Genomic DNA, 12,186 nt, shown 5'->3' with positions numbered 1-12,186 from the left:
ACCATACTTCACCACAGCAACGCGTGGCCGGGCACAGCTAGTTTTTATATATAAAGAAGATGTTATGGTGTCGGTGAGTGTGGCCCATGACAAAGTGCAAGAAGATAGCGCCATGCTCCAAGGAACTTACAATCCATGGCCCAGATCTTACATCATGAGCACAAAGGGCAGTGTTAATACCCATGGAAAAGGAAGAGCAAAAGTAACTTCAGATGCACAGGCTGCCAGCGCATATTTATCGTGTCAGAAGTGATAATGCGGCATGTCTCATTAAGAGCCACATCCACTGCTTTAACGTGGTGAGATGTGTCCCACACTGGCCATGCGTATTCAACAGCAGAGTAGCCAAGCGCAAGGACAGATGTCTTCACTATGCCTGGTTGTGACCCCCAAGTTGTGTCCGTCAGCTTTCCTATGATATTATTTCTAGCATCCACTTTAACAGGCAGTAAGAGCACCTAAAGCTTTAGAGAGCATCTGTTCTCCGAATTAATTGTACATGGATCAATTAATATGGATCCTTTGGCCCAAATGCTCTACCTTACTTAGCAGAAGCTAGAAAGTTTACAAAGACGCCATGACGTTACCACGAACAGCTGAGAGAAGTGTGCAGAGAACCCCGGAGGAAGTGTGTCCCTGAGCTTTGCTTTCCCGGTGGATTCTGCTCCTAACTCCGTCCCGCTTCCCTTTTCCTCGCTGCAGATGTGAAGTACGTGGAGAACTCGAGCCTGGTGAAAGAGGCGCAAGAGAAGGCCAACGCGGCCCTGATGGAGTACACGCTCTGCCACTATCCCCACGCCACGGACAAATTCCGGCAGCTGCTGCTCCGGCTGGCCGACATCCGGGCCCTCAGCATGCAGGCCGAGGAGTATTTGTACCACAAGCACCTGAGCGGAGAGGTCCCCTGCAACAACCTGCTGATCGAAATGCTCCACGCCAAGCGGACTTGAGAGCGCAGCGGGGCAAAGTGATGGCCGGCTCTCTCCTGGGAAGGATCGATTGGCGCTGGAGAGGCTGGCGCAGGCCAAGCAGGGCTGGGGTCCCTTCCCCAAGAGACACTTTCTCCCCTGTCTTGATCCTCCGTGGGCGGGCATGCGTGTGTGTATATGTTGCAACAACTCTTCTTCGGCGTTCACTACATCCGCTCTCAGGTTCAGCCTTTCCGCTCTTCTCTTCCCTGCTGCCAAAGGATGGGAGAGGGTTTGGGGTGGGGGTGTGGTGGTTTGGCTTTGTTCCCCTCCCCCTTTTCACCTGGTATAGTGAGGCTTCAATATTGCTCTGGAAGGGGCTGCTTTGCACTGAGGGTGCAAGGGGAGAGCTTGAGAACGATCCTTTTTTGGACTCAGGGACTCCCAGACTCTCCTTGCTGGAGAGGACTTCTGGTTGGAAAGAAGGCAAGCCTTCGACAACACAAGGCAACCTTTTCCCGGCTCTGGTTCCACCACCAGTACAGTCGAAACACAAGGATGAGGTCCTATGAATAATCACTTTGTGGTTGGATGGTCTAAGGCAGGCATGGGCAGAGCCTTGAAATCAAGTCTTTTGAAGACTTCTTGAAGACCATCATTGTCTTAGACCATGCATGGTTTAAGACAATGACCAGTCCTTTGAAGACCTTTGAAGACCATCATTGTCTTAGACCAGGCATGGTCTAAGACAATGACCAATCCTTTGAAGACCATCATTGTCTTAGACCAGGCATGGTCTAAGACAATGAGCAGTCCTTTGAAGACCTTTGAAGACCATCATTGTCTTAGACCAGGCATGGTCTAAGACAATGAGCAGTCCTTTGAAGACCTTTGAAGACCATCATTGTCTTAGACCAGGCATGGTCTAAGACAATGACCAATCCTTTGAAGACCATCATTGTCTTAGACCAGGCATGGTCTAAGACAATGAGCAGTCCTTTGAAGACCTTTGAAGACCATCATTGTCTTAGACCAGGCATGGTCTAAGACAATGAGCAGTCCTTTGAAGACCTTTGAAGACCATCATTGTCTTAGACCAGGCATGGTCTAAGACAATGAGCAGTCCTTTGAAGACCTTTGAAGACCATCAATGTCTTAGACCAGGCATGGTCTAAGACAATGAGCAGTCCTTTGAAGACCTTTGAAGACCATCATTGTCTTAGACCAGGCATGGTCTAAGACAATGACCAATCCTTTGAAGACCATCATTGTCTTAGACCAGGCATGGTCTAAGACAATGAGCAGTCCTTTGAAGACCTTTGAAGACTATCATTGTCTTAGACCAGGCATGGTCTAAGACAATGAGCAATCCTTTGAAGACCTTTGAAGACCATCATTGTCTTAGACCAGGCATGGGCAAACTTGGGCCCTCCAGGTGTTGACTTCAGCTCCGGTAGGCTGTTAGGAATTGTGGGAGCTGAAGTCCAGAACACCTGGAGGCCCAAGTTTGCCCATGCCTGGTCTAAGACAATGATGGTCTTCAAAGGACTGGTCATTGTGGTCTTCAATGATGGTCTTCAAGAAGCCTTCAAAAGACTTGGTTTCAAGGCTCTGCTGGAGGTTTGCTTATAGCTAGAGTTGGATTAAAAGCGGAGTAGGGTCACCTTTTGGATCCCTAGATGTTTTGGGTGACAATTCTCCCACTCTCTTACCATTGGTGATACTTGGCTGACTTGTAGGCTGAGATCCTCTTTGATGCTGGCGGAGCTATCAATGAAGTAATCCTAGTGGATCCTAAAGCTCCTTTTCCTTGCATATAGGGCAACGACTGCCCAGCGGTGGAGGGAGTGCTTAAGGGTTCCCTCCAAACAGTCAGTGTCTACTCAAGCCCCATCCTTGTCTGGAGAGCGTTGGGATCTAAAGACCAAAGTAATGCGTAGGGAGGTATTGAATACCTCTTTACGCAAGGTCCGAAGTATTGAGTTGCGCAGAAGTTAAGCCGTAATTTCTGAAGGGCCAAAGATTTGCCAGGAGAAAGACTGTGATGATGCCACTACACAAGGATGGCACTTTGATGTCGCCTTTACTGACATGGTTCCACCCTATGGAACCCACAATTGGTAGATTAAGGAAGACCTTCAACGTCTCTGTTCAGGGGCTTCGGCTTTGTTGTAGTGGTTCTCATATTCGTGGTCCTCTCTCAAGATGTTTGGATTCGAGAGAGCACCACAAATGTGAGAACGTTGGAGGCTCCAATGGTCCCGGGATTCACAGGATGGAGCCATGACAATCAAAGAAGTATGACACATACTGCAAATACACTCTTAAGTCTGGTTGAACACGTTCATGTTTCACATGCAAACCAGGAATGAAGCAAGTAAACACTGTCACTGGGGAAATACACAGGTGAAATACACTGGTGAAATACTCCTTCTCCTCCAATGCGGGATTCTGGGTCGGACCCCTTGCCTTGGCGTGACAAGCCCCCTCCCCTTTGTATATACCACGCAACCGCTCCCCATAGCTTAGCCCGGGCCTTCCCGTTGCTCCGCTTTCGTTTGGAAGTGGAGCGGAGGGGGTGATGCAGAGTTTTGGGGCGCCACGTGCCTTCCCCTCGCCTCCGCCCTCCCCAAGATGCTTCTTTGCAGATGCTGCTGTGTGGTTGTGTCTGTGTTTTGAAGAGACGTTTCGGCCTTTCCCCCTACCCTTCCTTCTTCATCCGGTCTCAGATGGGACGGTTGGGCTGTTTTTGGGTGCGTGAGGGAGCGTGTTGTCTGGAAGTGCCTGTTTGGCCTCTCTTTCTGGAAATGGAAACATAAAAGTGCCCTTAAGTGTCTCCCCTTTGCTCCCCACCCTCCATTGGCCCCTGCCCCAGAAATCCTGAGGCAAGCAGGGATATCCGTGTGTGCCTGTGTGTGCGTGTGCACTGGTGTGTAAAAGATAAAAAAAAAAACTTATCTTGCCAAATGATGACATTCCAATAAATCTTTTTTTGCAATTCACCTACAGTCGAGTATTTTGTGGAGGCTTAGTGTTGGCATTGGAAGGTGTCTTGGGATGGCGCCCGTTGGTCCACTTTCCTGATGGTGAGTAGTTCAAACACAAACTAAAATGGGTTGGCTGTGTGGCCATGTTCCTTTAGAATTCTTTCCTGGCGTTTTGCCTGCCTCTGTGGCAAGCATCCTCGGAGGTTTGTTCAGAGGTCCATTGGAAATGAGGCCAGTGGAGGGTATATATACGTGTGGAATAATGTCCAGGCTGGAAGAAAGAACCCTTGGCTGTATAAAGCAAGTGTGAATGTTACAATTAGAAAGCTTGAACAGCATTGAGTAGCCTTGCGGCTGCAAAGTCAGTCAGTGAGGGTATCTTCATAGAGGTCTGCTGGAAATGAGGCAAGTGTGTGTGTGTGTGTGTGTGTGTGTGTATACATATACAGTAGAGTCTCACTTATCCAACACTCGCTTATCCAACATTCTGGATTATCCAACACATTTTTGTAGTCAATGTTTTCAATACATCATGATATTTTGGTGCTAAATTCATAAATACAGTAATTACTACATAACATCACTGCATATTGAACTACTTTTTCTGTCAAATTTGTTGCAAATAACCTATTTTGGTGTTTAATAGGCTTTTTCTTAATCTCTCCTTATTATCCAACATATTTGCTTATCCAACGTTCTGCCGGCCCATTTAGGTTGGATCAGTGAGACTCTACTGTATAGGTAAAAGGTAAAGGTTTTCCCCTGACGTTAAGTCCAATCGTGACCGACTCTGGGGGTTGGTGCTGATCTCCATTTCTAAGCCGAAGAGCCGGCGTTGTCCATAGACACCTCCAAGGTCATGTGGCCACTGGCATGACTGCATGGAGCGCCGTTATATATATATGGATTGAATAATATCCAGGGTGGGAGAAAGAACCCTTGTCTGTGTAAAGCAAGTTGCAGTTAGCCAGCTTGATTAGCATTGAGTAGCCTTGCAGCTGCAATCAGTGAAAGTATCTGCATAGAGGTGATCTGGCCTTTGTTGCCTGGAGGCATCCTCTGTTTGGGAGGTGTTAGCTGGCCCTTGATTGCTTGCTGTCTGATGTTCTCCTTTTTCTGAGTGGTGTTCATTATTTAACACCTCCCAAATAGAAGATGTCTCCAGGCAAAAGAGGCCAGGCTACCTCAATGCAGAAACCCTCACTGATTGACTTTGCAAACTTCAGAGCTACTTAATTCAAGCTTCCTATTGCAACGAACAGACAAGGGTTCTTTCTCCCACCCTGGACACTATTTTATATATATATATATACACACACACACACACACACACACACACACACACACACACACACACACATATATATATACACTCCACTTGCCTCATTTCCAACAAACCTCTGAACAAACCTCTGAGGATGCCAGCCACAGATGCAGGTGAAACTTTAGCAGAGAATGCCACTGGAACATGGCCAGACAGCCTGAAAAAACTCACCGCAACCCAGTGGTTTCAGGCATGAAAGCTTTCGACAACAAACTGAACTCCTTTTGCATTCACTATAACGCCGACTGCATTTTTTCCAGGTGAGCAAAGGCAAAGCAAACCCATTGCTCTGAACAGCCCGTTACTTTCTTTGTGAGCGTTTGGTGTGCACAACGGTACTGTTGCCAAAACATAGCTACAACCAGGTAGCAAACCAATCCGGTCTTGGCTGCTCTGCTCTGTTTTATCAGGAGCCACGGAAGACCCTTCAGGACATAATGGCACTCCACTCGGGATGGGAAGCGCGCTCTCAATTATTGATTTCATAGGTTCGGCAACACCATTGGAAAGAGAAACAAAGGTTGTTGTGCCATATGCTCCCATTGTTTGACTATTCCCAAGTGCTCTGGAGGATTAGCAGCTTGTGGTGTTTCTGCACAGAAAACACGTCGTGATTGAGATATATTCCCTGCACAGAAAACATACTTGTGCGGAAGGAAATGGGTGCGGAAAACCTTATATGTTTCTGCATAAATCAGCCCTGCTAGAAGCTCTTGAGATGTTTGAGTTTGGGGAGGATCCTGAGCCGAGGTGTTTGTTTTCTCCTGCATTGCTGAGAAAACTCCAGCCGTGTCTTTGCATTAGAAGCATTGACAGACTCTTTACTATTTTCTGTTAGTGATGAGCTGCTGTTAGTGATGAGCTGCCTTTCTCTCATCAGCACCTGATCCTCAAGTGACATGTGTCACCCAACAGTCCATTAGAAACAAACAAAACCCTCCCTCAGCTGTTGGAGGTGTCATTAAGACCTTCTACATGACGCGTTTGCTTCTGTTCCAGATGCTTTTTGAACGTTCTGGTGGAAAGTGAACAGCCCGGGCGCACGACATGCTTGCCTCTGAGCATGGGTAAAGTACTTTTCTTGGTGTTAAATGTAGCCCGACACTTGACTTGTATGCTTAATGAATTCCAAGTAAGAGTTGCGCTCTAACAACATCTTCCAAGAGGTTTTCCTTCCATTGGTAATGGGTGTGAGGTAGGGAGGAGCAAAGGGGAGAAGTTCCTGGTGGTGTCCATTCTCCACAAATGGTGGAGGATGGAGACTTGGTTGGGTCGTCATAGCTAGACGCACAATCGTTCTCTAGACCAGGGGTCCCCAAACTACAGCCCACGGGCCACATGTGGCCCATCGAAGCCATTTATCCGGCCCCCACGGCACAAAGACAGAAGGGGGTTGGGCTAAATGGCCTAAGGGGTCTCTTCCAACCCTCTTTATTATTATTATTATTATTATTATTATTATTATTATTATTATTATTATTGATACAAAGACATAGTATGACACAGCAAACGGGATCTATATGCTGGATTTCGTATCACAAAATCACAAGCCAAACACTTCCCAAGTGTTGTTATTATTATTAACATTGAGGCTGGGCGGCCATCTATCAGGAGTGCTTTGCTTATGCTTTCGGTGCACAAAGGCAGAAGTGGGTTGGGCTAAGTGCCCCAAGGGTTCTCTTCCAAATCTCTTTATTATTATTATTATCATTATTATTATTATTATTATTATTATTATTATTATTATTATTATTATTTTATTGTGACACAGCAAACAAGATAGATATGCTGGATTTCACAAAATCACAAGTCGAACACTTCCCAAGTATCTAGAACTGTGTGATGTATTTCAGATGATGCATGCAGATCCCAGTAGGGTGGCCTTTTGCAGTTGGCAGATCGTAATTTTGTCAATGTCTATTGTTTCCAAATGCCAGCTGAGATCTTTTGGCACGGCACCCAATGTGCCGATCACCACCGGGACCACCTGCACTTGTTTATTATTATTAACATTGAGGCTGGGAGGCCATCTGTCAGGGACGCTTTACTTGTGCTATTATTATTATTATTATTATTATTATTATTATTATTATTATTATTAACAACATTGAGGCTGGGAGGCTATCTGTCACGGGCGCTTTACTAGTGCTATTATTATTATTATTATTATTATTATTATTATTATTATTAACATTGAGGCTGGGAGGCCATCTGTCAGGGGTGCTTTACTTGTGCTATTATTATTATTATTAACAACATTGAGGCTTGGAGGCTATCTGTCAGGGGTGCTTTACCCGTGCTATTATTATTATTATTATTATTATTATTATTAACAACATTGAGGCTGGGAGGTCATCTGTCAGGGGTGCTTTACTTGTGCTTGTTCTATTATTATTATTGCCAGCTATAGTCCGGCCCTCCCACAGTCTTAGGGATCGTGAACTGGCCCCCAGTTTAAAAAGTTTGGGGACCCCTGATCTAGACAAAACAGACTGTCTGACAGCAAGGGAAGGGAGCCAATGTGCAATAGCAATGACAGCACGGGACTGGCACTCCGACAATCCCGGTTCTTGCCCGCAGAGCCATTGGCCTCATATGGTTGTGGTGAGAATGAAATTGTGGTGAGAAGAGGCATGAATGCCACCCTGACATCATGGGAGGGAAGGCACAACAACACAAACAGAACTGTAATTATATAAATACAAGTACATCATGCACAAAAGGACCAAGATCCTATACTGATTCACAATACTGCCCGTTTAATGCTGGATCTTGAAGGGGTGCTGGCATCTCCTCGGCTTTCATCTTCTCGTCCTCCTGAAGAAATTCTTGGATGTTTGTGGAACAAACATTGCTTGGAACAGCTCCTCTCACAAACCTGGAGAATAAGAGACGCACGTCAATAGGTCCACTATACAGCCCACCATAGCACCATCCAGATGTTTCGGGGGTCCATGTCTCATTAGACTTGGCCGGCATGGTCTGGGATGAATATGGGGTGGATGGGAGAGGGCTGGGGAAACAAAGACTTTATAAATATTGGATTGTGGCAATGCGTTTGCAGTAAACAAGGCAATAAAGAATGGGAGTCTGTTGTAGTGCCGTATGGTAACCTACAACAGGCGAGGTAAACAGCAGCTGCCGCTAGAATCCTACAGATTATCCATAAACAGACAAACAGAATGAAAAGGACGGCATAGATCAGTGGTTCTCAACCTTCCAAATGCCACGGCCTCATGTTGTGGTGATCCCCCAACCATAAAATTATTTTCGTTGCTACGTCATAACTGTCATTTTGCTACCTGAAGCCAGGGAGCAAAAATGTCCTCCTGCTGCCTCTCCTTCTGCGAGAACCAACTGCGAGAATGCGATATCCTGCTCTTAGCGGGGGGTTGGACTGGATGGCCCATGAGGTCTCTTCCAACTCTACTATTCTATGATTCCTGCTATGAATCACAATGTAAATATCCGATCTGCAGGATGGATTTTCATTCACTGGACCAGATTTGGCACAAATACCCAGAACACAGCTACGCACGTTGTTAAACTAAATTATGTCTGCGGTTCTGATGATTTTATCGTTTTGTTTTCCTTTGGAGCCCCCCGGTGCCTTTTGTTGTCAAAAACAGGATGGAAATAATCAATAAATAGATCCGCAAATAGATAAGAGGCCACACTCCATCCTCTGTCAGAAGAGTGTTTTAGCATTTCAGCTTTCCTATTTTCTTTCCTTTTGCGCCATCCTGTCAGGTGCCCAGCTGTGGAGACAAGCCAGGCACATGTTGCTAAGCGCGGCGTAACAACATGCAAGGTGCATTCAAAGTGGATAATGAAATTATCGCAAGGGAAACAATGAAGAGATACTCAAAGAGACCTGAATGGAGGAGGGGGGGTGGAGAGAGAGAGCCATCGCCTTCTTTGCCAAGACGGGGAAGATGCTCCTCATTGTCTGTGCAAATATGTGACGGCGTCCTTTCGCCCCCAAACACACGCCCGCCCCAGAGACCCTCGCTTAGCCACATAATGGGGTGTAATGAATATTGACGGGAGATCATGCCTCCATAAAGGCCTCCAGAAACTCATTAAGAGGGGGAGGGGGTCTGTGCATGTGCGTGTTTGCGGCGAGAAGCGTGTGGCCTCCGTGTAGGGAAGGAGCGAGGGAAAAGAGGCACCCTCCCCGTGAAAACATGCTCAGCCCACTTTGACGAGAGCCCTGCTTTCCATGAAAAGGCTGAGATCCAGCATCGAAGCAACTCATGGAGTAAGGCTCTTTAATATTTACATGAAGCCGCTAGGAGAGATCATCCATAGGCATGGGGTGCGGTGACATGGGTATGCCACAGGCTGTTGAGCAACCAGTTGCAACAAATCACTCTGACCAAGAGGTCATGAGTTCGAGGCCAGCTCGGAGCCCCGCGTTTGTCTTGTCTTTCTTCTATGTTAAGGCATTGAATCCTTGCCTTATATGTGTAATGTGATCCGCCCTGAGTCCCCTTCGGGGTGAGAAAGAAGGGCGGAAGATAAATACTGTAAATATATAAATAAATAAATATGCTGATGACCCCAAATATATTTCCCCATGCCTTCAGATAAGGATGGCGTGTCTCCCCTGAATTCATTGGAACTAAATCCAGACAAAACAGAAGTATCGCCATCAAGGGTCCTCATCTGGGGCTGGAGGTGTGTCAACCAGTCCTGGATGGGGTCACACACTCCTTGAAAGACTGTGTCTGCAGCTTGAGGTTCTCTTGGATCCGTCTCTCAGCCCAGATAGATGTGACAAGTGTCAGGAGCGTTTACTATCAGCTTCGGCTGATATGTCCGCTGTGCCCTTTCCTAGATTTGGAGGATCTGAAGATAGTAGTGATCTCAAGATTGCACTTCTGCAATGCGCTTTGCATTGGGCTACCTTTGTACCAAGTTTGGAAGCTCCAGTTGGTTCAAAATACAGCAGCCAGGTTGGTTACGGGAACATCCAGGAGTGAGCATATCACGCCCATCCTAAAGTCACTCTACTGGCTGCCAATTAGTTTCCAGGCAAAGAACAAGGTGATGGTTTTGATCTGGTGGGCTTCAGCAATCCAGGGGGGCGGTGATGGCACCTATTAGGACACAGGGACGGGGCCAGAGGAGGGGCAGGGCCTCTTCCCAAGTGCCGGAGACAGGGCTGAGCACCTGAGGCGCCTGTTAGGACACACAGGGGGTGGAGCTAGAGGAATGGGTGTGGCTTCTTCCCAAGAGCCCGAGACAGGGCTGAGAATAAATACCTCTCCTGAGGCGCTTGTTGGGACACAGAGGGCGGAGCTACAGAAGGGGGCGGGGCCTCCTTCCAAGAGCCTGAGACAGGGCTGAGCCTCTATACCTCTCCTGAGAGGCCTTTTAGGACTAAAGGGCGGGGCTAGGGGCGGGGCCTCTTCCCAAGAGCATGAGACAGGGCTGAGCCTCTATACCTCTCCTGAGAGGCCTTTTAGGACTTAAAGGCGGGGCTAGGGGTGGGGGCGGGGCCTCTTCCCAAGAGCGCGAGACAGGGCTGAGCCTCTATATTTCTCCTGAGAGGCCTTTTAGGACTTAAGGGCGGGGCTAGGGGCGGGGCCTCTTCCCAAGAGCATGAGACAGGGCTGAGCCTCTGTATTTCTCCTGAGATGCCTTTTAGGACTAAAGGGCGGGGCTAGGGGCGGGGCCTCTTCCCAAGAGCATGAGATAGGGCTGAGCCTCTATATTTCTCCTGAGAGGCCTTTTAGGACTAAAGGGCGGGGCTAGGGGCGGGGCCTCTTCCCAAGAGCATGAGACAGGGCTGAGCCTCTATATTTCTCCTGAGATGCCTTTTAGGACTAAAGGGCGGGGCTAGGGGCGGGGCCTCTTCCCAAGAGCATGAGATAGGGCTGAGCCTCTATATTTCTCCTGAGAGGCCTTTTAGGACTAAAGGGCGGGGCTAGGGGCGGGGCCTCTTCCCAAGAGCATGAGACAGGGCTGAGCCTCTATATTTCTCCTGAGATGCCTTTTAGGACTAAAGGGCGGGGCTAGGGGCGGGGCCTCTTCCCAAGAGCATGAGATAGGGCTGAGCCTCTATATCTCTCCTGAGAGGCCTTTTAGGACTAAAGGGCGGGGCTAGGGGCGGGGCCTCTTCCCAAGAGCATGAGACAGGGCTGAGCCTCTATATTTCTCCAGAGAGGCCTTTTAGGACTAAAGGGCGGGGCTAGGGGCGGGGCCTCTTCTCAAGAGCATGAGATAGGGCTGAGCCTCTATATCTCTCCTGAGAGGCCTTTTAGGACTAAAGGGCGGGGCTAGGGGCGGGGCCTCTTCCCAAGAGCATGAGACAGGGCTGAGCCTCTATATTTCTCCAGAGAGGCCTTTTAGGACTAAAGGGCGGGGCTAGGGGCGGGGCCTCTTCCCAAGAGCATGAGATAGGGCTGAGCCTCTATATCTCTCCTGAGAGGCCTTTTAGGACTAAAGGGCGGGGCTAGGGGCGGGGCCTCTTCCCAAGAGCATGAAATAGGGCTGAGCCTCTATATCTCTCCTGAGAGGCCTTTTAGGACTAAAGGGCGGGGCTAGGGGCGGGGCCTCTTCCCAAGAGCATGAGACAGGGCTGAGCCTCTATATTTCTCCAGAGAGGCCTTTTAGGACTAAAGGGCGGGGCTAGGGGCGGGGCCTCTTCCCAAGAGCATGAGATAGGGCTGAGCCTCTATATCTCTCCTGAGAGGCCTTTTAGGACTAAAGGGCGGGGCTAGGGGCGGGGCCTCTTCTCAAGAGCATGAGACAGGGCTGAGCCTCTATATCTCTCCTGAGAGGCCTTTTAGGACTAAAGGGCGGGGCTAGGGGCGGGGCCTCTTCCCAAGAGCATGAGACAGGGCTGAGCCTCTATATTTCTCCAGAGAGGCCTTTTAGGACTAAAGGGCGGGGCTAGGGGCGGGGCCTCTTCCCAAGAGCATGAGATAGGGCTGAGCCTCTATATCTCTCCTGAGAGGCC

General features: G+C 48.4%; 2 protein-coding genes across 5 annotated transcripts in view; one reads left to right on the top strand and one right to left on the bottom strand.

Annotated features, from left to right (window-relative positions):
• Positions 1 to 3,910, top strand: part of nr5a1 (nuclear receptor subfamily 5 group A member 1) — a 58,299-nt gene extending 54,389 nt beyond the window's left edge. For all 4 annotated transcript variants that reach the window (XM_062959325.1, XM_062959326.1, XM_062959328.1 and 1 more), the window contains one exon: positions 703 to 3,910. In XM_062959325.1, coding sequence (XP_062815395.1) covers positions 703 to 950 — 248 coding nt within the window. In that variant the 3' untranslated portion in view covers positions 951 to 3,910. The remainder of the gene's footprint in view (positions 1 to 702) is intronic.
• Positions 3,911 to 7,958: 4,048 nt separating this feature from the next.
• The window catches only part of adgrd2 (adhesion G protein-coupled receptor D2), a 52,217-nt gene continuing 47,989 nt past the window's right edge, over positions 7,959 to 12,186 (bottom strand). The window contains exon 25 of the mRNA XM_062959324.1: positions 7,959 to 8,097. Within this exon, the coding sequence (XP_062815394.1) occupies positions 8,090 to 8,097 (8 nt within the window). The 3' untranslated portion in view covers positions 7,959 to 8,089. The remainder of the gene's footprint in view (positions 8,098 to 12,186) is intronic.

This window comes from Anolis carolinensis, unplaced genomic scaffold (genome assembly GCF_035594765.1).
Source record: "Anolis carolinensis isolate JA03-04 unplaced genomic scaffold, rAnoCar3.1.pri scaffold_7, whole genome shotgun sequence".
NCBI lineage: Eukaryota > Metazoa > Chordata > Lepidosauria > Squamata > Dactyloidae > Anolis > Anolis carolinensis.
The sequence above is the reverse complement of the archived record's forward strand: the minus strand, read 5'-3'. Positions and strand labels throughout refer to the sequence as shown.